The 27369-nt window shown below is 32.0% G+C and overlaps 3 protein-coding genes across 7 annotated transcripts in view; 2 read left to right on the top strand and 1 right to left on the bottom strand.

Moving 5' to 3' along the window:
* The first annotated feature begins 2 nt into the window (after nt 1-2).
* On the top strand, nt 3-15921 carry LOC106063365 (inactive peptidyl-prolyl cis-trans isomerase FKBP6-like). Of its 2 annotated transcripts, none has more exons than XM_013221705.2 (14): nt 3-67; nt 6547-6652; nt 7508-7756; nt 8654-8743; nt 8883-9014; nt 9218-9288; nt 9396-9458; nt 9658-9717; nt 10320-10517; nt 11117-11226; nt 12825-12892; nt 13719-13839; nt 14199-14325; nt 15643-15921. In XM_013221705.2, the coding sequence occupies exons 1-14, from the start codon at nt 62-64 to the stop codon at nt 15700-15702; spliced, it is 1461 nt and encodes a 486-aa protein (XP_013077159.2). In that variant the 5' UTR covers nt 3-61; the 3' UTR covers nt 15703-15921. The 2 variants fall into 2 exon arrangements, with proteins under 2 accessions (XP_013077159.2, XP_013077158.2); XM_013221704.2 differs by lacking the exon at nt 3-67 and adding an exon at nt 4037-4239.
* Nucleotides 15922-16316: 395 nt separating this feature from the next.
* On the bottom strand, nt 16317-26987 carry LOC106063366 (probable 28S ribosomal protein S23, mitochondrial). 4 transcript variants are annotated; one of them, XM_013221708.2, is made up of 6 exons: nt 26832-26987; nt 20921-21015; nt 19714-19857; nt 19203-19274; nt 18057-18183; nt 16317-16468 (listed from the first exon to the last, which is right to left on the bottom strand). In XM_013221708.2, exons 2-6 carry the CDS (start codon nt 20962-20964, stop codon nt 16364-16366), a joined length of 492 nt encoding a protein of 163 aa, XP_013077162.2. In that variant the 5' UTR covers nt 20965-21015; nt 26832-26987; the 3' UTR covers nt 16317-16363. The 4 variants fall into 4 exon arrangements, with proteins under 4 accessions (XP_013077162.2, XP_013077163.2, XP_055862492.1 ...); XM_013221709.2 differs by having other exon boundaries at nt 26803-26953; XM_056006517.1 differs by having other exon boundaries at nt 20921-20978; nt 26832-26949.
* The window catches only part of LOC106063362 (3-oxoacyl-[acyl-carrier-protein] synthase, mitochondrial-like), a 45941-nt gene continuing 42002 nt past the window's right edge, over nt 23431-27369 (top strand). Inside the window, exon 1 of the mRNA XM_056006501.1 lies at nt 23431-23436. The gene's annotated coding sequence lies outside the window, so the exon portion shown is untranslated. The remainder of the gene's footprint in view (nt 23437-27369) is intronic.

Genomic DNA, 27369 nt, shown 5'->3' on the forward strand with positions numbered 1-27369 from the left:
ATCGTGCAGTAACTCTTCTTGGCTAAAGTTAGTTTCGTACTTTCGCTTTTATTATCCGAAAATGGCAGTAAGTAAAGTTGCTCGTCTAGTAGTCTAGTGGTCTAAGTCTAGATTTAGATATCTAGATCTAGTATTCTAGAACAAGATCTCAAGATACTAATCAATTTCTAGACCTCTAGATATTTGTGGCACCATTATTGAATTATTCAAAATCAAATTAGAGATCTATAATTATTTTATTATTAACCCTAGCCCTATAATTATAATAAATATTAGATCTAATCTATATTTAGATTATTTACTATATTTATATAATTTAAATAATTATATTGTTTTATAATATTCTATTCTATACTCACATACTCAGTCATACTGACATAGACTATGATAGACTCTATTAAAATTAAAGTATTATCATAATTATCATTATTATGACATAATACAGAGTATAATGAGTATATTTATATTAATATATAGATCTAATAATATATTTTATTATAATAATTATTAATTATATATATATATATATACACTCACACTGTGACTAGATTGTCACTAGATCTAGACATATAACTAACTAGAATTACTAGATCTATAATTATTATAATATAATTCATTATAATAATTAATATTCACTGTTATATTGGCATTGAATAAGATATATATATATATTATTTATTATTAGGCTGGTTAACAGTGGTTATTAGCCATTAATAATTAATTAATTTGATTATTAAATTAAATATAAATATAGATTAATATAGATCTACCTTTGTTTGTTTGTTTTACATGTTTCGGGTGTTCCTTCAGAGTTGAAGATAATTACTTCCTAGTCCAAACCTCCCGCAGGACGACGGGGTATGGGAGCGGGCAGGGTTTGAACCCGGGACCATCGATAAATCTGAACGACAGTCCAGTGCGCAAACCGCACGACCAGGCAGCCATCCATTTATGACATTTACGTGTATATAATTATTACGCATAGACACTAATGGCGCTGAGTTATGAGACGAAATCGTGGGCTAGTTTTTTTTTCAAATAACTTTAAGACTAAGACTAAGACTGCTTTATTGATCCTTACGGAAATTTGTTGTGATTACAAGGACTCGTTTCTCATATAAAGACAACACAACAGAAAAATACACATAAATACAACAGACAACATAAAGAGTTCATTCAGCGACTACACACAGGTATCTTGGTGCATTTCATGTTCCCTGATCAATGAGTGGCAGTGATAGAGTCTGACCGAGTGAGGTACGAACGAGTTTTTGTACCGCTCCGTTCTTGTTTTGATTGACAGCAGTCGCCCACTTCGCGACGACCTGGCGTAGTTCTGATGGAGCGGGTGGCCGTTGTCTTCCAAGATTTTTTCGATTTTTCTTAGGCACGTTTGTTCAAAAAGTTCCTTTAAATGTGGTAATGTTGTGAGTGTAATTTTTGATGCTTTTTTAATGATGTTTTCTAGACGTTGCAACAGTTTAGATGAGGCGTTGCCTTGCCAACAACTTATTCCGTATGTTAGCAGATTTTGTACAGTCGCGCCGTAAAATGTCTCAAGGATCTTCTTATTTAATTTAAAACTGTTGAGTTTGTATAGAAAAAAGAGTCGCTGGGCTGTTTTCTTTGTCAGAGTTCCAAGGTGGTCTTCCCATGAAAGCTTGTTGTTGATGATAATGCCTAGATATTTATATGCCTTTACTTGTTCTATAGATGTAGTGTTTATTTGCAGTTCACGTATAGTTTGTTTTTTCTTTCTAAAATCTATTATAAGTTCTTTAGTTTTTGTTACATTCAGTTCTAGAAAGTTGTCGGTGCACCAGTTTGTAAACTCTTCTATCGAGCTTCGATACTGAGTTTCGTCTCCTGAAATAAGACCGACTATGGCAGTATCATCAGCGAATTTAATGAGTTTAACTGAGTCATAGATGCTTCTTATGTCATTAGTGTAAAGAGTGTATAGCACAGGAGAAAGTACACAACCTTGTGGAGCACCCGTACATAGTACTCGAGTTGACGATTTGGTGTTGTTGACTTTAACATACTGGGGCCGTTGGGTTAAAAAGTTTAGAACCCATGCTTGCAAGTAAGGGCTTACATTTAAGTTACTCAGTTTGTTTATCATTAGATGTGGCTGTATGGTATTGAAAGCCGAGGAGAAATCTACGAAGAGGACTCGTGCATATGTTTTGGGTATATCGAGATGCTTATAAAGCTGGTCCAAAAGCAATAGAATGGCATCCTCAGTTCCTCTAGCTGCTTTGTATGCAAATTGGTGAGGGTCTAGGCTGTTATTGACTTTTGCTACAAGTTGTTTAAGAATATATTTTTCAAAACATTTCATAACAATAGGTGTTAGTGCTACTGGGCGGAAATCATTTAAGCAATCTATTTTTGGTTTCTTAGGCACTGGTATGATTTCTGAAGTTTTCCAGATGTTTGGAATTACGCACGTTTGCAATGACTTGTTAAAGATACGACAGAAGATAGAAGAAATTTGCTCCGCACATAGCTTGATCAGCTTGCCACTAATTTTGTCCGGTCCACAAGCTTTTGTTACGTCTACTCTCTTAAATAACAATGTCACTTCATCCTCCGTTACAAAATTGACGTAGGGCTCTTGTTTTCCTTTGGACAGAGTGTTGAAAAGTTCTTTGTGTAGATCAACAAAATCTTCTTTGTCAAAACGAGAATAAAAATAATTTAGTTCGTTGGCGAATTTCTCATCATCAGCCACTAAAATTTGTTTTCGTTTTGAGGCGCAGCCTGTTATTTTCTTTAATCCCTCCCAGCATTGTTTTGAGTTGTTCTTTGCAAAGAAATTCTCAATTTTTTCTTTGTATGTTTTTTTCCCTTCAATTATTGCTTTTCTCAGTTTATTTTTAGCATTTATAAACTCTTCGTTGCTAGCCTTATACTTTGTTTTCTTTTCAGTAATAAGGTGTTTGATTTTTTTGGTCATCCAGGGCTTATTGTTTCCATAGACTTGTATTGTTTTTGTTGGAATTGTTAACTCCTCGCAGAATGATAGATATGAGGTAACAGTTTCTGTTAGTTCGTTTATGTCTGGACAGTTCTCAATAAAGATTTCCCAGTTAGTTTTCTCAACGCATCCTCGTAGTTTTTCTACAGCCTCTTCAGACCACATCTTGACCGTTTTTATAACTCTCTTTGTAGTTTTAAGAGTAGGTTTGTAATTTGGTATAAGATGGAGTAATACATGGTCAGATTCTCCAAGTGGGAACAAACTTTTACATTTGTAAGCCTGCTTAATGTTTACGTAGCATTTGTCGAGCGTTCTGCCCTGCCTTGTGGGGAGGGAGACATACTGGCAATAGTTTGACAGTGTGTTGTCAATATTTAGGTTGTTGAAATCTCCAGTTACGATACAGAGTCCGGGTGTTTTGATTGTACATTGTGTAACACATCAAAAATTATTTCCGACGCAGTCGCTGTGTCAGCCGTCGGTGGTATGTACACAACAACAACACACACCTGGGTGAATTCTCTAGGCAAGTAGTAGGGCCTAAGTGTGACACACATAAGTTCAATGTTAGGGTCACAAATTTTATTCCTGATGTTCACATTATTGGCGTTGCAGTATTCCTTGTTTATATAGATTGCGAGTCCTCCTCCTTTTGACTTTCCACTATTAATTGTTCTGTCTGCTCTATAAACGTAAAATTTATCGAGATCAACAGAAGAGTCGGGTATCGTATCATTGAGCCAGGTTTCAGTGAAACACATTAAGGAACACTCTCTAAATTGATACAAATGTTTAAGTATTGATTCTGCATTCCTTGTGTGAGCTCTTGTCTTTTGTTGACTGTGAGTAGATCTATGTGTTCCATTGAATAGCTCTTTTTAAAATAGTCATTTAGACTGTATAGTACAATCCATCTTAGTTGGGGCCTTTTGTGTATTAATATAAATACTATCTCTGTGACTTGCATGAGGGTGTTATAAAAATATATCCAGTAATATAATAGTCTTGGAAATAATGTGATGAATTAATAGTACCTTTTTATAGATGGATGGATAAGTTCTTTAAAAAAAGTAGGAATAAAAAAAAATACCTGACCAGATGGGGCAAGAAGTTACACAGTTCTGTAGACACTAATATCCCTCTGTTTATCTTGTACATTCAAATTTATCTCAAATAAACAAGGGAATATGATACATTTGATAAATTTGTGAATTTTAGTTTCGACTTTAAAACTAATGGTGCTGAAAATAAAGGTAAAAAATTAACTGCATATATATTTGTGATTTACAAATAGGGCTTGACTATCTGTACTAATTTAAATTAGATACTGGGTACACCAAATATTTAATACTATTTATCACTGATGTGACTCAATAAATTGTGTCTGCTTCTTTTTATATCCATAAAAGAATAATTTCACAGCAGATGTGTGCAAGTTAGCCTTCTATTGAATTCCAAGCTGAGCCTGAACAAAAAAAAATAAATAGGCTATTTTGGAACTTATTTATTAGTTATTTAACAAATTAAAACTTACTTTAAGATTTTCTTGTTTTCAAGTATTTGATGTTAACAATAGGTTGTTTAATGTATACTAGTCGACTGGCAGCATAGCATACGCCGCTATTTTGCAGGGCCATCCTTAGGCCACTTCAACCTATGCGTCCGCAGTGTGCCCCGCACTTTCATAGAACCCACGCTAATTCTAGGTGTATAAATTTTTAAATTAAACCATTTTATAACTTATTTACAGATTTCCCGCTGCATCCTGTCGATTTACTAGGAGCTCCTGGAAAATATACAAAAAGACCTGGAAATATCTGTAAATTATTAAAATCTTTAGAAAACCCATACAAATCCCTTGAAATATATAGACAAAAATTGTCATTTTGGGGTGTTATTCAATATGGAAAACGTAAATCCTATGCGCGATAGAAAAAATTGGCATTATGCAATACCCGTAATTGTGGAATCTAGGGAAAGAAGCTTCTCGCACCTCGAACTAATGAAGAATTACTTGAGGTCAACAATTCTCAAAGATAGATTGAAACATTTAGTAATTCTTGCTATTGAGCGTGATTTCTAAGGTTTGCAAAGAGTATAGCCTAACCATTAGCACAAAAAAAAACAAATGTTATGGGACCACCTGTTACAGCACCACCATCCATCCTCATTGACAATAACGAGCTAGATGCCGTAAACGAATTCTGCTACCTTGGATCTACAATTCGAGCTGAGCTGTCACTAGAAGAGGAGATTTTAAAAAAACTCATAGGGAAGGCCGCATCAACCTTAGCTAAACTCTGACCAAGAGTTTGGGAAAATCAGAAGTTCACCACAGCAACTAAAATGGAGGTGTACAAGGCATTCTTCTTAGCACGCTACTGTACGGCAGCAAGTCATGGACGCATTCCAGTTTGCTGGATGGAGGACAATTGCATTCCGAAAATCATTCTGTACATGCAACTTGCTCTGGCTCAAGAAAAACTGGTCGCCCGCACCTCCGTTACGTTGATGTGATATTTAGTGACGGGTAAATACAGAGTAGATTACTTGTTCTCTTTCCTTGACTTCTTGGTCACAAAGGTTAAGTCCGGCCCTGCTATTTAGTGACAGGTGAATACTACTCGTTCTTTCCTCCTCTTTTTTTTTCGCCTCTAAAATTACATAGGGTAACTCTAGTCTGTCCAACTTTCAGAAGTAAAAGAGTGTCCAAACTCTCGAGCCTTGAATTATATATATATAGATTAGTAATTCAAAGTTTAAGTGGCTATAAATGGTCTCTAAGTCGGTGTTTTTTTTTTTATAATACTTTTTTTTTAGAGATTTGGTTAGTGACTGACATTTACCCACAGCCATATGAAAAAGTGTTTGAGATGAACCATAGTCGTTTCACGACTGAAGGAGGCCAATCGAATGTAGAAAACAGAATTCTTATGATTTACTATATGGCTTTGCTAGACACAAAGCTTATGTAGTAATTCTTTGCGTAGTAAAGAATGAATAAAATGCAAAGACGAATATATTTTCTAATACAAATACTTAATTTTCACTTATTATCTGTATCCCTACCCAAACTGGACCCAGCAAAGTCCATTTCGCATTGGGCCCCACAATGGTTAAGTCCGGCCCTGCTATTTAGTGACGGGTAAATACAGAGTAGATTACTTGTTCTCTTTCCTTGACTTCTTGGTCACAAAGGTTAAGTCCGGCCCTGCTATTTAGTGACAGGTGAATACTACTTGCTCTTTCCCCCTCTTTTTTTTTTTCGCCTCTAAAATTACGTAGGGTAACTCTAGTCTGTCAGACTTTCAGAAATAAAAGAGTAATCTTTCCATTACTTGGTGACCAAACTCTTGAGCCTTGAATTATATATATAGATTAGTAAATCAAAGTTTAAGTGGCTATAAATGGTCTCTAAGTCGGTGTTTTTTTTTTTTATAATACTTTTTTTTAGAGATTTGGTTAGTGACTGACATTTTCAACAGCTTTAAAAACAATCGAAATTTATGACTTCAGTTTCAAAATGTATCCAATTCAAGTCTTCCATTGTATCATTTCAGTGTAATGATTTCATTACGCCACTCAAGTCAGCTGTAGATCTTTTAAAGCTAGGATGTCAAAAAGGGGTAGAGTTTGAATTGGATAATGAGAATCTCTGTTTAAATGGTAAGTTTACATGTACCAACATTTACAATTACTAGCAACTGTAATATCTGTATGTCTGTAAAATTGTACTTCTCATGTGACAAGGCCCATTTAAGCATAGTTTTATATATACTGCACTGGCATATTCTTAAAAATATTATAGAGATCTACTTTTTAATTAACATTAATTACTAACATATATGCACTTTATATTCATTTACATGGCTTATTAAATTTTAAAACTTTATTATATTTCTTTAAGCTTTTAATAAAGTGTTAAATAATTTTAATAGTAAGTCTAACATTCTCTGTTGGATTGGGCAGCCAGTAGTTCTCATCATCCTACCATTCAGTAAACATTGCTTGCTCTTCTACACTGGCCTCCCTCTCTCCTGACCTCATTCCTATATGGTCAAATTAAAATACACTTCACGTTTTTCAAAGACATTTTTTTACTATTATTTTCCTTCCTGTTCCTTCAAGAGTTCAGAAGTAAAAGACTTAACAATTTTATAGCAAGATTTATTTAATATTCATAGTCATAATAGTTTTTATTTTTTTAAAGATTGCATAAGCCTTACCAATTTATCTAGATAAAATCCAGATTTATCATATTCTTTTTTTTTACTATAATTAATTAAATAAGTAAACAACTGATTGTCCACCCAGTTCAGGGCTAAGGCCAATAACTCGAAAAATTTTATAAGATACATTAAAATATACTAAGAAGCCTTTTGTTTTTTATTTCGCCTGTGGTTTTCTGTCAGTATTATTGCCCACAGCAAAACATAAAAGTTATATTTTAGAGTTTCTTATCTGATTGTTTTTTCTTGTGTATTAAAACTTGTTTGTTTTGTTTCTTCTGTTGAATCGTAGACAACAGCAATGTCATTGATTATGGTTCCTATGATAAAAACCAGCTCTCTTCCAACATTTGCTTCATGTCTGATGATGAGGACGATAGCTCTGATGATGGTGAATACATGACAGAAATGGAAAGATTGTATAGAAAAATGAAAAGGATAAAAAATAGTGATATTACACCAGAACAAGATGGTGGAGTTCTGAAACAAATGAAAAAACCAGGGTTTGGAAAAACTGTCCCAGAGAAAGCATTAGTTCAAAGTGAGTGTTTATCCTTCTAGGTTGTAAGGTTTAAAAAAAAATAATATAGTAAAAAAAAAACCCATTATTTTATCATTTTCACAAAAATTGAAAACACTGGGAATGTGTTGACATGCATTTATAACGTTTAGCAATCTTGGTTCTTTTAGAGGCAAAAGCTCTTGAATCTATTTCAAAGTAATAAATATCAAGTAAAATAACTCACAAAAAAACTATGCAGAAAAATGCCCACATTGTTAATAACACATACAACGCTAGAATTATTGAAACATGAGTTAGAACTTACCTGGATAAAAGGTACTGGCAAATTGGGGGAAGCTGCATGAATGAAGAAACAGCCTATGAAACAGACATGACTAATATGAAACTGCTAGCAATAAATAATAGGAAATTCACAGACTGGATGACAAACTTACCTTAAAGCAAATATGTGGTTTAGACTCACTGAGTAGTGTAGCAAAACATTTTTATTGTAGGCTTTAAAAATAATATTGTTAATTAATAAGGTAGATTGATTCAAACCATTCTGCTTAGTTTTATGAGTATTTACATATAACAGAAATATTATCATGAATTGATTTTTCATGCTGATTTATATTAATAACCTTTTGCTCAATAAAATTGTATAATTTCCCATAGTGAATTGACTTTTAATTCTTTGCATCATTGTAATGAGTAACGTCTGTATTATATAAGATAAGATAAGAATGGTAACTGAAATGTTTTTAGTTTGCATGGATGAGTATCACTTAGATCTTAAGAGATTGTGTAGACATTAATGATAGATTAGAGATAATGTAGACTTTAATGATGGAGTGTAGACAGTCATTCATTTCATTTAGAAGTCAAACTGAAGTATGTTTTGATTATTATTGAAAGGATATAAATTGTTTTCAGTTCATTACAATGCCTACTCAGAAATAGGTCAGCCTCCTTATGACAGCACTCGTATGAGAGGAGAACCTATGAAATTACGGCTTGGACAAGGTGACACTATCTCCAAGAATTTCTGTATCATTTTATTTCATTATTTATTAATGAGAAATAATTTTGGATTAAATGTAAAAATATTTGCTGTTCTAGCAATTGTTTTACTTCCTCATTTAATTATTGTCAATATTTTTAGGTGCTAGCATACTTGGGCTGGAGCTGGCCATTTTATCTATGGCTAAACATGAAATATCCAGATTTCTCATTCATTATTCATATGGCTATGGAGAGATGGGATGTCCACCTCGCATTCCTCCGAAGGCAACTTGTGAGTTATTTTATTAGTATTTGTTTTTAGTTCAGTTAGTTTACAAATATAGTATGCTGTTAGAATTTAAACATTAAAAATAATAACAAGTGCAATATATATATATATGATTGTACTGTCATTAAACTAATGCTGTGTTTATTCTGTACAATTATGATCTCTGTCTCTCTACTGTCTCAACTAATGCTGATGTTTGGGTTCAGTGATTATTGATCTAGAAGTCATGAGTTTTACTGAGCAAGATGGTGTTGATGACTATTATGATCTTACTCCAGTAAGTAGAATTTAAAATAGGAATGCTTACTTTATTGTAACATCTTAAAGTAAACATTTCTTGTCTGAGCTATGAGATCTAAAACATTCTTTTGTTGTGTTCCACAGGAAGAAAGAAGAGCTAAACTGAAATATGTTGATATTGAAAAAGTTGTCAATGTTGAAACAGCTGTAAGTTCTTGGTTGTTTTTTTTTATAGTTCAGTTATAGTACAGTTATAAAACACAAAAAAAACATGTATTAGATTTACCATTAAATGTTATCATTATTAAGATTCATTGAAACTCATTTATTTTTATTTTCTGTTTATAATTACTTAGTCCCTCTAGTAAGCTTGTAAGTCATTGATATACAATGTTTCTATTTTAAGGAAGGCAAGCAATATTTTGACAGTAAAAATTACCAGAAGGCATCCTACAAGTATAGTCGTGTAAGTCTTTAGTTTTCATTGCATTGTTCTGAAAAAGTCTTGATGATGATGTTGTTAAGTTTTCATGTCTCTACAACAACTTTTACTCCTTCAACAGCTGCCATGCATCTTGAAATGCAATGTTAAACTAGTTTTAAATAGTGATCTACAGATACTGTATGAGAGCTTCCTCTCAGTCACCAGGTCCTAATCTGACACGGGTTTAAAAATGAGATGAAATGTCTGCTATATTTTTTAACTTGTACCTGTATCCTATTCTAAACCTTTAATATTTCTAAACATAACTAATAAAAAGATTATATTGTGGCTGAATGGGAAAATGCTCAGCTTGAAATTTAGTCTCTTGTGCTAGTGACGGTTGTGATCTTTACTTTAGGATTTGACCATGTCTCTAGTATCTGATAGTTGCTGTTTGATGTCAAGGTAGTAGCTGGATGTGTGGGTAACATGACACCTTCATTCTGCTATTGAAACAGTTGTGCATCATCTTCCCCCATAGCTTACTATGGCCCTACATTATTGTTGCTAGCCATGAAGCATACCAGCAAAGAAGCAAACAATAATGACAGTTCTTTTTTTTTTTTGTCTCGCTCTCCTTGTAGGCTCAGAATATTCTAGAAGAGTATCACTTGAAAAATGATGAAGAAGAAAAACTCTGGACCAAGCAGCTGTTGAAGGTTTACACCAACTCTGCCATTTGTCATCATAACCTGAAACAATTTGGGCGCACCATCCACTTCTGTAATGAAATACTTAAAAAAGACAAAAATAATGTCAAAGCTCATTACTTCAAAGGCAAGGTAAGAGAGTGTTAATAATAATCATCCAATGCATATAACACTATTAACAAAAATCAAGGAGCTATGATAACATAATATTGATTAAGGCAGTAATATTTTTGAGACGTGGGTTGACATTAGTGAGGGAAATAATGGAACATAATGTAACCTAGCATTTACAAGGCAAACTTAAGAATCTGTCAAAATCTATTGAAGATAGCCAGGTCAGTGAGCTGACAAGTGTGTTTATTGTTGGCTTTTTGTTTTTCCTTTGCTAATGATTGTATTTCTCTTACTTGGATTTAATTGTGAAGGGTTATTCTATTCAATATAATAGCTTAACATTGAGAAAAATGTGTAAGCCTATCCAAGAACTAAGTAGATCATGTGGCTTTCAGTATGACACAATGAGTTCTTTAGAATTGGGGTGCTAATTGGAGATGTTCTTATTTAAAGGGAGATAATCTTTTGGAAAAATTGTGTATCACTAGTTACAACCTTGTAACCAATAACAATAATTATGTATAATTAGTTAATGTAATGCTTGTAATTAATTCCTTAAGACTTTACCTAATGATCTTATTTAACTGATTGATGATTATCCTGCTGTCTGTTTCAAGGCATTACATGGTATTGGAAATTTTCTGGAGGCCAAAAACAGCTTAAAGTTGGCCAGAAACCTTGATCCCAGCAACACAGCCATCTCCAGTGCCTTACAGAGTCTTGCAAAGTATGTGTACATTTGATCTTGAATCTATCATTAATGAATTTGGGCAGACATTGTTTATTATTTGTACAATAGTTCTTGAGTTTGAAGATAGGGAAATGTAGTTGATGTTTAATTACATAGATCTGTGATCCCATTAGAAATGCTTGGCAAAGAATTATTGTCTATTTGGATCATGTTAGTATTACATTACATTAACTCATTCTTATTCATTGCTCTTATCAGTGTATAGTAAATTTACAAGGTAGATTAACTAAATTAACAAGCCAACTTAAAGTATTTCTAATTTTACCACATCGTTTTTCTGGGCTTTATGTGCTCAAATTTATTGGTGAAATTGATTGATGTTTTCACTTGTAGCTGAATCAATATGACTTGTAACTTTTATTTTGATTTCATTTAAATTTTTGTAGAATGACTTTTTTTTTTACCAAGCTTATATTAAGTAACTTCGTCTGTCTGGTCAAATCTTTTACATGTTATTTCTCCCACTTCCCATTCTCTGATAAGGTTCAAACTTTGCACAATTATTCATTGTGGATGACAACGCATGAATCAATAAAAAAAATTTAGTTAATCAATTAGTCGTAATAATTAATTTTGTTTTATATGGAATATGTGATCAATCTGCAATGGGTGACAATAATCACAAGAATGTAGAGAATTAGGTCTGCCCCACTTCAGTGTTTAAGTCAGAAGAGAGAGAGAGCTAATCGCAGTCCGTAAGCCAAGCAGGGACAGGTTTGTCAGCATGTACTGTGCCCGTAGGTCAGTAAAAGAGGGCTGACCAGGTTTTTGTTAAAATGAATCTTCTAGATGACCTTTATGTAAATAAACATAATTAAGACATATTAACCGTGGAATACAGAAATAGATGACCTTATATCATCTGCCCTATAGATTGTAAGGTCTGAAATGGGAATTTTACTTTTACATATTTAGAACTGGGTAGAAGTGTAAGAAACTTGAAGAAAATACTAACAATTACGTAAACAATCCAGACATGTGATACTGTATAACAAACTTAGAGCTTTCTTTTTTAAATATTTTTCCCCATTTATTTTTAGATTCAGAAGCACTATAATAATTGTCAATAAGACTATAGGCATTTTTAAGTAAAGTAAAAATGTTATTGTTGAAAAGACTTAACCAGGAAAAATTAAAATAACCTTGCATTTATGCATCCATTGCATTTTGTAAAAATGTGGATTTTGCACGCACACACAAAAATTAACAAAATAGCATGATTAGGAAACGACAAAACTTATAGATGTTTAGTGATTTTGCAGGATGGTTGGATTTGATTTTGGATTTTCAGTACATCTGCACAATTCAGGCCATGTCATGCCCATGCAGGATGATACTTGAAAATTTGTAGTCACGTCTGCTATTATTTAATATTAATTAATATTCTTTTCATTCCCACCCATAGCTTTGTAATGTTGTATTGCTCTTATGTTTTATATGTATGTGCATACATCATTAATTTAAAATCTATCAGTATACTAATTCTAATCATAGATGTTTTTCGACACAATAAAGACTGTTAATGTACACATCTAGAATATTATTGAAAGGAAAAACATTTATTTTGTCCTCAGATCTATGAAAGAACAAGAATTGTTTGAGAAAAACATGTGCCAGAAAATGTTTTCTAAACCCATTTATAGTAAGTCAACATTAGAACATCAAATGGTTCTTAGTTTTATTTTATTACGGTAATTATTAGAAGTACAATAATATAAAAGCTTTCAGATTTTTTTATGAATTATTTATTTTTACAGATATATATGATATAATATATTTCTAGCTAATTCTATTTTTTTCATCTGTTAAAAGTTGAAGGTTATTAGAAAAGTGTGTCATGGGGTGGCATGATATGACATAATGATTCTAGAAGATTTTATGAAAAAAAGTATAAAAGATGAGAGAAACTTAGTTAGTGAGAGCTTGGAGTTATTTGGTTAGAAAGCTAGTTCTAGATGTCATTAAATTAAAATAAAAAGTTAGTGAGTTGATTGATCATCATTATTGTATTCTGTACATACTTTGTACATGAGCTTTATGTATATTGTTCCATGTTTTGAGTTTGAAACTTAAGAGCAGTATATTAGCACTGTGTCAATTCAATGTTTCTTAAAGTGGTTTGAAGTATAATTACATCTCTAAATCTTCATATGTCAAATGATTTTAGAGAAAATATAACACAATCTTCTCTTCAAAATAAACATCATGACATATACACAAACTTGTTAAGCTAATCTTTTTTTTTTTTTACCCAAAAATGCTTTTTTTTTTTAAATTGTATATAATTTTGTTACAAATTAAAAAAAAACAATCCAAATTGTTCATACAAACTTTCTTTAATATTTATCTTGTTTAGCTTTTTAAACATTTGATTTCAGCTTGTAAAAAAAACTTGTAAGGAAAAGGTTTCAACAATTTTAAAATGTTGAGACTTTGGTCATTGTTTGGGTTTAAATGTATTTCTTCAGATGCCAAGTCTGATACTGATGTGTTCAGTGGAACTGAGAAAAAAGAAGAGACTCCTAAAGATGAGGGGGATCAACAAACTTGTTCTGAAGATTTTAGAAATCTAGTAGAAGAGCAACTGCAGTAAGTAGTCATTGTCATTCTTGTACTACTAGAAACTAATTAATAGTACTGATTCAATTCAATATTTTTACAACTTTTCATTTTAGTTATTTGATTTATAACCTACTGTGTCAAATATTAAATCCTTAAAATGGTAATTAATTGAAATGAGCTTTGTTTAAATGATTAACCTGAAAGCATGGAGATTTTTATTTTGCACGCTACAGTTTTGGTCTTTTAAGGCTAATTCAATTACTATAGAATTGTTTTAAAATGTTTGGAGATAGAAAATAGAAGAATATTAAAGATTGGAGATACAACAGGCAAACTGCATATAGGAATATTAGTAATATTTGCTGAATCAATGTTTATTATTTCAGAAAGTTTCAGAAAGAGTCTGACATGACAGAAATGCCATTTCCATGTATTCAAATGAACAATTTGGAAATAGCCTGTATTCTAGAGACAGCAGACAAGTTAGGCTTGGGTATTAGGAAGCGAGGAACGGTTAGTTAGTTATTACACAATGTGACTATACACCACGCAAGTTAAGGAACAACTTCTACTTTAACTATGAAAATATATCATCTAAACTAAGAGAATGTATAGATTAAACATTATAAGAATGGCTAAAACTACTGGGATGACCAAAGCTTGACATTTTGGCATTGAATGTGTTAGTCATATTGTGTGTATATATATATATATATATATATGTTTATTATGTCTTTAAAAAGAATGGTACATATCTATGTTTATGTATATGTGTCATTTCTCCAATACCCAATCTCAGATCAAGCTGAAATTTTGCACAATTATTTCTTTTGCCTAACAATTAATTTTAAAAAATTAACCAATTAGTTTATTAACAATTGGTAATTATTTGTTTTGCTTGGTATCTAACATGGGAAAGAAATTGTACTTGTCTGAAGTGGTGCTATAAGCTGAATTAGTCTTCTTTATAGGTCACAGTTCTAAATTGTAATAAACACCATATAACCATACATACTAGTCATAGGTTTTTCACTAGCAGAGTGGTTTGCACATCGTCCTGAACCATGAGTTCGAATCCAAGTTATTCCCCCACCCCCCCTTTTTTTTTTTGGAAATGCTTTTAAAAACCAATTACAGTAAAAATGCATCCAGATATGCCTTTCTTTCTTTGCCCCCCCCCCCCCCCCCCAACTTGTTCAGAATTGGCCTCCTTCAGTCGTAGAACAACTATGGTTCATCTCAGAGCACACTTCCTCTTGTGGCTGTGGAGCCCTATTTTGGAGAGACACTCCCATCCACAGATAGCGCAGGTTAAGGTGGCTTTTGCTTCGGTGGTAGAGGAGCTTAAGTTTTTCCGATTGTATGTTTTTCTTCCTGAGCTAAGACCCATGTACTTTCACTGTACATAGCTTTCTTGGTCACTCTCTCTCTCCATCTGGTGCGTTCTAGAGCTATGTCTTCCCAATTGTCAGTATTGATGTTCACTGATTTGAGGTCACGTTTTATTACATCTATGTAACGGAGGTGAGGGCCACCAGTTTTTCTTGTGCCAGTCGTGAGTTGTCCATTGGGTGGACTCAGAGACGCCCAAAGATCCCGAAATTAAAAATCTGTCTTCACCAGGATTCGATTCTGGGACCCCCAGTTCAGAAGCCAAGTGCTTTACCACTCAGCCACCGCGCCTCATATAGATTAGTGTTATTCTGTGGTATTCACATCTTAAGTCTTTGCATATTCTTCTTACTGATTTTCAACTTGTTATAAAATAGGAATATAATTTTCGCTCATTGAAAATATTTCTTTATTTTTTTTTTTTGTCTTCTAATTCAGGGATCCCAGTTAAGGTATGAAGTCCACAAAAAATGTATCCAACCAGATGAAGCCAAGTAGATCATTTCATCAGAACTGATAGTGTACTCTCATTGAAAAGGCTAGATGAGATTTGTGGTTCGCTGGTCTATTTACATGTTGTTCAAAAAGAGTGATCAAGAAGAACCTCTTATTTGTCAAAAGTTTATATTTTGAAATCATTTATGGTTATTAACTATGTCATTTTATATTATTTCAGTTGACATGTTATTTTGGAATAAATTGTTCTCTAATATAGTATTAGATTTTTTGTTTGTTTTTTTTTTATTTTCAAATATCATCTTGCCTTTTAATCAAATTCTAGTTTTTGTCCAACAGTAAAATGAAATTTATTAATAATAATTTTTTTTATAAATTCATTTTTCATGTTGCTAAAAATAACTGGTTATTTTAAAATTGCCAAATAAATTGCCTAATAAATTCCTTATATTTCCCTGTAAAGATACTGTTCAAAAAAGTTAATACACAAAATATATTTTAGTTCCATGGCATATCATTCTCACTGTATGGATAATATTTATGTCGGCCAGCATGAATTGTTTTACTTATTAACTGTATGTGAAGAAAAAACACTTTTCAAAGACCATTTGTAACTCACTAACTGTATGTGAAGAAAAAACACTTTTCAAAGTCCATTTGTATAAAAATATATAAGAAAGCCAGTTTAATATCACTAAGTAGACTATTGATCAAATAAAGTATTTAGGTTAACTGTTTTTAGTTTCTGTTCAACTTTTTCTGAACTTGAACCTGGCTCTTGTTTAAATGAAGACTTGATAGCTGTAGCCTTTAAAGAAAAAAAATAAACAGGTTATAATTATTGCATGAAACCAAAAGAAAACAAATAAATATAAATGTTAATAGATAAAAAGGAGTCACAACCCAAATATCTATGACAAACGGTAGAAGACATATAGGTGTATTATTTGTCTTTAATATGATGTTATTTGAATATACAGCCATAACAATATTGTTAGGAACTCAATTGGCTTTAATAAAATGATCGACACCTTCAGAAGCAAGTTGTACAGTTAGTACTTAGGGAATCAAATTTGTAAAAGTTAAAACTTTGGGAATTAGTAGAAGTTACTGCTTAGGAAATCAAATTTGTAAAATTGCTTATTAAGCTTTAATTGAAATTCATTAAAAAAATATTTGTTTTCAAACAGTGATGAGATCCATAACTAAAGCTTTTTGAGTCTTGTATTGCAACTTAGCAGAAATATTTATAACTAGAATAAATTTCATACAAACACAATATTCCATTCAGTATGTGGAGTACGACTGTCATATTGGGAGGGCCTTTGAATATTAGTACTGCTTTATGAGGAGCTAGCAAGAATTGTACTTTGAAGAAGGGTAGGAGTGTGCAAAGAGACTCAGAAGTTTTTACTAGATTATAAAATAATACATTGAATTTTTGTTGAATGTATAAATAACACCATGCAACAGTGATTTAGCTACTGATATCTGAAATTGGTAGCATTTCTACTAAGCCTCGAGTCAGGAGTACATGAAACATATTTTGTTTTTTTTTTGCCGATATAATAGTTGTCAGCGGCCTCCCAGACTCAAAACATGTAATTGGTCATTTTAATGTAGGACACAAAATACAAATTGATTTAATATTTCAGGTATAACACAGATAGTATAATGCAGATAGTTGACTTTCACTTCTGACAGCATTTATTGTTCGTTCACTTTTGATAGTTGACTTTCACTTCTGACTGCATATATTGTATTTGTTCACTTTTGATATATGACTTTCACTTCTGACAGCATTTATTGTATTTGTTCACTTTTGATAGTTTCTTCTGACACCAGTATGTTAATGATGGTAGTTGACTTGTAGCACCAAACTGCTGGTAGACAACTAAACCGCTGTAGGCTTATAATATCTTAACTTATAAAACTTGAATAACTTCTTTGTGAACAATATTTTAGACAAGATCAACTTGAGATCAAATGAAATAAATGTAGTAGACTTCAGTAATAAAAGAATTCTTTTTTTTTTAAAATCTCACTCCAAAATAACATCTTTTCACTATGGCAATCTGGGGTCCTACCCTAGACAGCCGAGGACAATGCCATTATCTTGCATCATTCACACTGCCAATCCCTAACTTTTTCTCTTTGTCACCATAGATACACATACACACATACTCCATGGTAAAACTTCCCATCAAAGGCCCCTTTTGAAGATAACTTTAAATTTGTAATATGTTTTGTAGCATTTCTAGTTTTACCCACTCCATAGCACGAATGCCCAAACATTCATCTTATTTAGATGAGACGAGCCATAGTTGCTTTGTGACTGAAGAAGGCCATGCACACAGGAGGACAAAAGAAACATTCTCCAAACAGTTTGAACTTACTGCTGCTTTTTCTTGGTGTGTTGTTAAATGAAATCCTTCAGATTTTAAGACAGAAACTGTTTGTTGAAATAAGTCTGATGTAGGAACAGCATTTAATCTATGTAGTTCTATATACTTGTCGATAAATCTACAAGGAATGCAAGAAAACAAAACAAAAAAAAGCAAAATATATATATTAGAAATGATACAACACATATTACAAATTAAATCAGGCTTTAACAGGCATTCTATAGAAGTAGGCTTACAAAGTATTTCATAAAAATTTAGTAGACCATAGGCTATAAAATTATGTAATGTTTATATATTTCTCATACTAAGTGACTTATTACATCAGATTAGCATTCATATAAACAGCATATGGAATTCCACGCCCAAAATTTTCTTCCATTAGTACTTCATTTTATTTTTATATAAAAGGGACTTAAAGTCCATTACATCAAATTGACAGGAAGAATTGAAATGAGAAAAAAAATAATTATAATTATTTAAAATATTATTTCTTTTTCTAACGTAGCCCACAGAGTTAATTATAAACTATAAAGTTCAATATCAAGAATAGTAGTAAAGTTATTGTAAATGGAGGCAAGCTCTTTTTTTTAATGCTGAAATTTGTGTCATTATTTACAACAAAAAATGTATTGCATTAAAGCTTTTTTTGACATGATAAATTAAATACCATCAGCTTAAAATAACAAAAATCAAGGTCTAATCAAGTTAGTAGTTGAAAGTTGTATTTATCTTGATCACATATTATTTTTTTCTTTCACCTTTTGTACAACAAAGTATGAAACATCTTTTGTATTAAGAATTGACCAAACACAATGAAGTTTTACACAGCATATACACTTAGACAGTTTTAGAGTTAAACTCCACACTAAAGAACAGGACTAAAGTATTGATTAAAGTAAAGATTACTGGTGAGTAGAAATATTACTCAGAGAAACTTATTAATTAAATACTAAACATTTCCAACTTTGCCTGAAGCAGTTCCAATCATTCTATAAAATGCCTATGCAAAGTAAGTAATGGTTCATTTACTACTTTGCCTAAAATATTTAGGCATTCTATAGAATGCCAGATTTTGTACTTTAATGGTAACACACACACACACATATATATTTTTTTGTTGTTGTAGTAATTTGTTACCTTTGAGGTATAGTTTTTATCTGTGTCGTTAACATGACAGGGTCAGTCTGAACAAACTTCTCATAGAAATGCCTGAAAACAAAAAGAATATGTTGTTAAGGCAATCTGTAAAGTTTCTTAATAGAAAACATTGAAGTCAAGGGTGTGGGTAAGGGTTCAGTTTACTATTGTATATTTTTATCACAAAAGAAAAAAAAAACAGAAACTAAAGAGTCACCAATCCCAAAATAAACTGATGGGTTAGTGCAAATTTTTTAAAAAGTTACTAATCACAGGCACATGACAAACTTAAAAACTGTTTTCTTAAAAAAAAAAAGGTTACCTCAACAGTAAATTCTGTTCAAAAGATAACAAAGCTCTTTAAACTTATTTTTAAAAAACCTAACATTTACAGCTTGTTTCTAATTTGAAAGTGAATGTGTTTTCTATTGATGATGAGAGAATGCAAAAAATGTTCACATCCTATATTAACCAGGCTGCTACTTATCCCAAAATACAATGGACAACTTACACTCTGACAAAATCCTCAGGATAAAATATATTAGGAACTTCTTTTTGGGGAGGACTAGGTTTTGGTGGTAAAGCTTTGACTATGTCATACCAGACTGGACGCTCTTCATAACTGAGTGCCCCTGACTGCATTAATCCTGTCAATCTGAAATAAAAAAACAATGACAATGTGTCATAACAATAATTGTCACACTTCAGTGTGTAAGCTAGTAGAGAAAGAGTGTGCAAATGGAATATGTAAAAGGGAACAAAGTGGTTTGCTTCTAGACTGAATGACATTTGTGAAGAAATAAACCAAACATAATTTAGGACAATTTAGAAAGAGATTGAAAGTGAAGGGAAGATAGAAGTTTAAGAACCTTTAAAGAAAACTAACAATGATATGAAAAATCCAATAAAGTCTTTCTATGAAACCATATAAAAGATGTAGAGCTAGCCAATGGAGGTCATTGTTCTGAGATTGTTCAGTGTTCAGTATTCTTTTATGGATATTTATTCATCTTTAGTGTCTTCACTATTCTTATTTATAATACTATATGTCAGTCAAGTTATTATTCTAATTGAACAAGTGATTTATATTTTATTGTTTGTTCATCACTGAGCTACTTGTTTTATTGAATTTAGTTTTGAAGCATTAAACTCAAATAAAATATATTATACACTGCGTTTCTTCCATGTGTTCAATAGAGGCACCTCAAACTTAGCATCACTATTATTAAGTTATTCTGAATTATTTTATGTTTGAAAATGGGATATTATACTGAGAATATGATTTCAATAATATTAAGTTATAAAATATCAACATAGGTGTAACAGTAATCAAGATGAATGTTCACTATAAATAACTAAAAAGGATAAGATGTCAAATTTCAAGCGAGCAAAATGTGGTCATGCTGTGGAGGTCATGAAAATCCACTAAATGCTAATGTAAATATTATATACAATCATCATCTTTTTCATTTCCTTAAAACTGCTCCCAGTAGGGTAATAATGTTAATGGTTGGATATTTCTATCTCTCCTATTCTTAGGCAAAGTAATTCATATAAAGATAATTATAGTCTTAATTTGATGGTGTGACAATAACTTAAGTCTCTTTTATTTTCATATTAGTTTTGTTAAGTTAATTTTTTTTTTAAAGCACTACAATCAATTTTCCATTACAGATTTAAAAAAAAATGAAATATTTTAAATAGGGCTTAATTTATACCTTGATAGAATTGAACCAAGTTTTTCTCGTCGACTGCCAGCCATCTAGCAAATTTACTCTGAGAGCAAGACAATGTGATAATTAACAAAGTGTATCTGCAATAAATAAATTTACTTTTAATTTGAGTGGGGGGAAAAAACAAAAACTTATAAATAAATGGATAACATACAGTTAGATAACTAAATAATAAATAAAAATAATATAAGCCGATGTGGTAAGAATGTTCTTCGAAGCACATCCAAGTTTGCAGTTCATTTTCGAGCATTAATGCTTACAGTTTTTTAACCTTAGTTAGACAACTATTAGAATATGTAGCCTTTGCTAAGGACACCTATAAAAGAAACTTAACTGTTTCTCTCTCTACAAACTGACGATACCAGCGTTGATTCCACCAGAATGTGGTAAATAATTACGGAGAGAAAGAGTTAATAAACCCCAAAAGACTTACACTAAACAGTAGAAAAACAAGAGAGTGTAACATGCAGTCAATGTAGAGCAGGCATGTCAAACTCATTCATGAGTATGGGCCACATAAAAAACTTACAATGACCTGAAGGGCAGCAGCCAAAAATCAGTTGGAAAACAGCCTATTAGTTTTGTGTAAATTAGAAACAATACAATAGAATACAATAGTTAATGGATACCTGTCCGCTTAGCTAAAAGTGTGGTACTCTATTTTTTTAATTAAAAATTACTATGATTACACATTATTTTTGTTGTCCTGATGCTTGACATCTTATCTGGGATACAAGTTTTTAATGTCAGGTTGAAGTTTGTTTGCCACTGACATTTTCATCACTGATAACAAATTTTGATCAGATAATCTCAAACAGTGTTTTTGTAGCTTTCATTATAAAAATCACAGAGATGAGTCCTTGCAAATATAGCAAGAATTTCAGCTGCTAATTTCCGCAATTCAAAGTACCATTCAAGTAAATAACTGTAAAATCAAGTCTTGCAGGTGACCAGTGAGATCAACTGCAAATGCCAAATCCTGAACCCATTTGTCAGTTTGGAAATGCTCAACAGGTTCACCTTTCATGTTCAGAAACAATACTATTTCCTCTTGCAGTGCAAAAAAATCTCTTCAATACTTTATAACAGGAGAACCAACAGACTTCTGTTTAGTAGGAAACACAATCAAATTTGTGTCCAATGTCATCCAGAAACACTGATTTAAGCCACTTGAAAGATAATTCAAAGTTAATAAATAAACAAATTTATATCTTATTCAATTTAAAATAAATTTTCAAAAATTTTTTTTTCCCAAAACCTCATCATGAAAGAATACTTTAAAAGTTCAACAAAGTTGATTGTTACATTTTAGTTTCTTTTTTTGCAGTATATTTTACCTGAAAATTAGTAGTGACTGTTAAACGCTTAATAATTCAACATTATTTTGATAATTCTTGAGGTGGCCAAGCGGGTGTGTGCAAAGTGGCATAAGCGGCCTGCAAACGCAATGTTTGACATGCGCTATGTAGAGGCACATGTAAAAGATACAGTATAAAGAATGGCATAAAAGTGATTAGTCAACAAGGAGGATTAAACTGAATTGATGATAAAAATTTATTCAAGGGAGGATAGATCATATAGAAACAACAAAAAATATTGAAAACTTCTTAAAGTTTATGTAATATTGATTCCTGTGTAGATCTATATGCTCATAAACTTTAGTGATAAGCTTTATTTAGGACTATATCTTGGGTAAACAATATCATATTTTTTTTACAAAGTTTATATCATCTCACTGTGTCTGTCTGTCTGATAAAAGGTTTGTGCACATTATTTCTCCCACACCCATTCTTGGATCAAGCTGAAACTTAGGACAATTATTTCTTGTACCTGACAAAACAAGAATCAATACAATAAATTATCCAATTAGTTAATTAACTATTTGTTTGGTATCTAACAAGGGAAAGAAATTGTACTTGACTGATGTAGCATATAAGCTGAATTAGTTCCCTTTATACTTTATGTAGAGTTATTTTAAAACTAACAATAGATAACTATAAAACATTTTATTCTCATAAGCACTTTGCTGGCACAGTTGGTTAGTGCGAGGGAAACGTTCCTTTCTTGAAACATCAGAACTATGTGCTGAAACTAATATTGTATTATACTGTCTCATGCATCACACTAGCCACCTCACTACAGCCTCAGGCTTTCTTTAGAGTTATATGAATCTCGAACAAACACCCTTAAGGAGCATGTTGCCACAATAGGTGATGGAATCAATCAATCAGTCTTTCAGAGGAGTTTTGAAGCAAGGCTGAGTACAGTAGTTATTCTTTCTTTCTTTCTTTTGTTTTATTTTTGTTTAACTGTTAATGTTACTGCTATTTGTACAGTTTAATACAAATTAATACAAATTATAATATCTAACATAATATAACAATATAACAAAAAAAGAAATAAAGAATAGTGGAAAATAAAACCTTGTAATGGAAATCAGGGTAGTGTGATGTCGATTAGAATTAAAGAAGAGGTTAATAAGAATCTAACATTTGATAAGAGTGACAATGGGTGTCTTAAGCTCAAATAAAAATTAAACTAAAGAAGGAGTTCAAAGATTATATAAGACTAATAAAAATACTTATAAGTATTAGCCTAAGGGCAGCACAGAAAACCTTCTCCCAGATATCCCCCCCCCCCCCCCACTGGGATTGAACCATAGCACTCTGAGCATGCTATAAGCATGAAAGTAGCGCTATATAAAAATATAAGTATGCTTCAGTAAACATTTTTACAGCGCTCAGCAATGGACCTCATTCACCAATCGTTAACAAACAACATTTAGCCACGTGGTGCTCTATCTCTTCTATATAATTTACGATCTCATGTTTAATTCATGATGGTTGTCACGTGACAGTTTTTTTCGTTGTTTTATCAATAAGATCACGTGACTAAATGTTGTTTGTTTAGGATTGGTGAATGAGGTCCATTGTGACTTCTTAAAAAATCTTATTCCATTATAGTGACTGACCCTAAAAGTGGCAGCAAAGTAATGGTGACTCTACTATGGAGTCTATAATCAGTAGAAGAGCAGACAAAGTAAGTAGTAAGATCTCTAATAATCTCTAATCAACAAGGTACATCTAGTCCTTCTCAAACACCACTATACACCATATCTGTTAAAATGAGCCTTTATTTTGATAGCTATGGCGGAACTATTGTTTTTGTGCATGATCCATTTCTATGTAGTTCAGACACATTTGGTTTTGTTTACTCATAAAACAACAACAAAGTTTTTACTTTGGCTCAAAGTGCACTGGTACGACGATGTCACTTTTCTTCCTCTAGGAAAGAAGGAAGGTAGGTCCGGGGTTAAGATATTTTTTAGACAATATCAGTTAAACATGACCTATCTGAAATGTTTCTAAAAAGGCACAGAAACATGTGCATGCTATAGCCTATGAGTAAATGGGGGTGTTCCATAATACTCATTTATCACTATCAATGACATTAACGAACACTATTTTAATGTTGAAAATGCATATATATATATATATATATATATGAAAGGGAGGGATATAACTCAAGACTGGGAAATAAAAATTTCTTTGATTTCTTTTGTAACATTATCTTACAAACATTATCTTACATAATTTTATTATTTGCCTACGGTATAAACCAAGTGTGATGTGAATGGGTAAAAATAAAGGAAGTAACGCTGCTGGGTAAAAAGAAGGAATATCCCTACATGTGGGTACTTATGAATGTAAATATAGTGCTAATGATGGGGTCCATTTAAGTTGTCTAACTAGCTTGTGACAAGTTTATTATAAAACAATATAGCAAATTCATATTTATTTACATTCTGACTTCATGTGAGAGATATGTTTTTACACTATTTATTACTATTTTGCCACAAATCACTAATGCACTATAAATTTTAAAAGGACAAAGAAATAGGCTACTAAAGCAAAAAATAAGCTAATACAATTAACAAACAAACACAGTGATTGGTACAACCCTGCTCTCCCTCTCTCTTATTCTGTCTTGGGCCCTAATTATTGATTGACTAGGTAGGTACTAAAGACAGTATCAGTAACATGTGTAGCATCTGGAAAAAAAAACGTAGCAGGTGGAACAATTATTGATTAATCAGGTACCAAATTTAGATTTAGCCACAGTCACTGAGCAGAGTGAGTGGGCTAGACACACTGGGTCTCACAAGTTTTTTTTTGGTCAACTAGGAAGGCTACCTGTAGGTAAAGCTTGTCAAGTGTCTAATGGCCTGGCTGTGGCATTGGTTATAAGCAAAGAAGGGAGCAATTGTGAGTGGGAAAAGTAACACTGACTTGTCGGTCTTGAGTTGGTGTAAAAAGAAACTGATATAAGAAAAGAAAGATGAAGATTTAATATAATAACATTTTTCAAAAACAATAACTATGATGTGTGCTGTTTAGCATATACTGGGACTACTGGGGAAGTGTAAGTTACCAAGCAAGGGAAGGACAATGTCAGTGCTGGACTTCATTCACATCATATTATACTAATTAATTAATATTGCAAGTAGATCTATATGTCTATATAGACCTACTATTAGTCTAGAGAGTCTTTATTCTATATATATGCCCATGGCCACCATGCTGACCATGGGTAGTGAAATAAAACAACATATATATATAAATAAATAAATATAGCTTCTATATAGTGCTACTTTCATGCTTTTAGCATGATCAAAGCGATATGGGTCCAATCCCAGTGTGGGGATATCTGGGAGAAGGTTTTCTGTGGTGCCTTTAGGCGCTCAGACAGTAAACACAACTCTGCTCGAGTCGGGTATCGAACCTTGAGCCCCCTTCATCTGTAACCAAGCCAAGCCAAGTTCAAGCGTTCTTAGCCTCTTGACCATCATCTCTGCTTGTGGTTCCTCTTGGGGCATAGGCCACCAACCAGCTTCCTCCAGGCAATCTCGGTGCTGGGCGAGTCTCTCCAACTGTCCCCACGTCATACCCATCTGCTTCCAAATCGCAGCACCATGTATTCCTGGGCCGTCCCCTCTTTCTCTTTCCTTCCAGGTTAGGCCTTGCGAAGGGTGTGACCTATCCATCTCCAGCATCACTGAAGGTTCTTGACCATGTTTCCAACATATTATTACATATGGATGAATTTTTAATTTTTATTGATAATTAAATGGATGATGAGTTTATAGTTATAGATCTAGAGCGCAGTTTTATCCCTAGATCTAGCATTCTACCAGTTTTTATCCCTAGATCTAGCATTCTAGCCAATCTAGGCATTCTAGACCTAACCATCCTATAGTAGTATAGTATGATGTTATAACATTTGTGTGTACGCATTACAGAGTGCTAGAGTCTATAGTCTAGATAGAATACTTGAATTTGAATAGACTAATTCTAATACTTCTTAAAAGACTAATTAGAGCTAATCTATAAACTATAAATAAATAAATTATAAACAAAAAATTAATAAACTTTGACTTTGAATACTTTCAAATAATTATTTTATAATTAATATAATTCAAACCTAAACATTTTTTAAATTTTTAAAAATCTAAAATCAGGGCAGGGTTAGGTCAGAATACTGTTAATTAGTCACTTAATGAAATAATGACTTAATTATAATATTAATAATAATAAATAATATTTAATAGTATTACTGTTAACTTCAACTAGATCTAGAACTTAGTAAGAACTTTTACTTTAAGTTTCTTCATGATAAACTTGAAGTTGTTCAGAAAACGAAAATTACCATTTAGATCTACTCTCATTTAGACAATTTACTTAATTTAGTGGGATTTACAATTTAATCACTTCTGATTTATCTAATAAATAAATAATAATAATAGATCTATTTTACTCTAGATCTAAGTGATACGCATCTATTATAATTAATATTAGAATAAATCTCACTTGAAGATTTAGGTATTCTCTATGATTACCTATAGTCATATAGAGATCTAGAATCTAATCTAGATCTAGTCTAGAAGTAGTCTAGAACTATTGTTTTTCAAGTCTCCTTTACTAGATCAAGATAGCTCTTGTATACATAAAGAGTAATTTTATACAGTTTCACATTGCTGTCAACTCAAAAACTTTCTCTACAGAAAATAATGATTTAAAAAAATAAATTTGCGAGTGAGAAATAAAGCAAATAGAAAAGGTGTTTTAATGTGTTTTCAATTTAGCCTATACAATGAAGATGTAAAAATGTTACTTTTAGGTCATACATTAAACAATATCTACGAAATTAAATTATATTAACAGCTAAATGCTCAAATATTTTAATCGGAGTCAATTTCACTAAAAAAATCCTTGGGAGACCCAAGGAGGTTAAGTGGGAAAAAAATTATTATTACAGAGACATGAGTTTATTATGCCAATAAAGATTTTGGCTATTATTATTATTGATTATTATTTACATATTAATGTTAAGATGGTGGTCGTAAGCTTATTGTAAAGCTTATATCAAAGCTTATA

The sequence above is a fragment of the Biomphalaria glabrata genome, chromosome 12, assembly GCF_947242115.1.
Source record: "Biomphalaria glabrata chromosome 12, xgBioGlab47.1, whole genome shotgun sequence".
In the NCBI taxonomy this organism is placed as follows: domain Eukaryota; kingdom Metazoa; phylum Mollusca; class Gastropoda; family Planorbidae; genus Biomphalaria; species Biomphalaria glabrata.

Excerpts from the sequence above, each read along its gene's own strand:
- LOC106063366 (XM_013221708.2), bottom strand. The coding sequence starts at position 20,964 with ATGGCTGGCAGTCGACGAGAAAAACTTGGTTCAATTCTATCAAG. Across the intron at positions 19,275-19,713 it reads CCTGAGGATTTTGTCAGAGT|GCATTTCTATGAGAAGTTTG; the intron begins GTAAGTTGTCCA and ends TTTTGTTTTCAG. Across the intron at positions 16,469-18,056 it reads CACACCAAGAAAAAGCAGCA|GCTACAGCTATCAAGTCTTC; the intron begins GTAAGTTCAAAC and ends TTTTCTTTAAAG.
- LOC106063365 (XM_013221704.2), top strand. Across the intron at positions 8,744-8,882 it reads GAAATTACGGCTTGGACAAG|GTGCTAGCATACTTGGGCTG; the intron begins GTGACACTATCT and ends CAATATTTTTAG. Across the intron at positions 14,326-15,642 it reads GTATTAGGAAGCGAGGAACG|GGATCCCAGTTAAGGTATGA; the intron begins GTTAGTTAGTTA and ends CTTCTAATTCAG.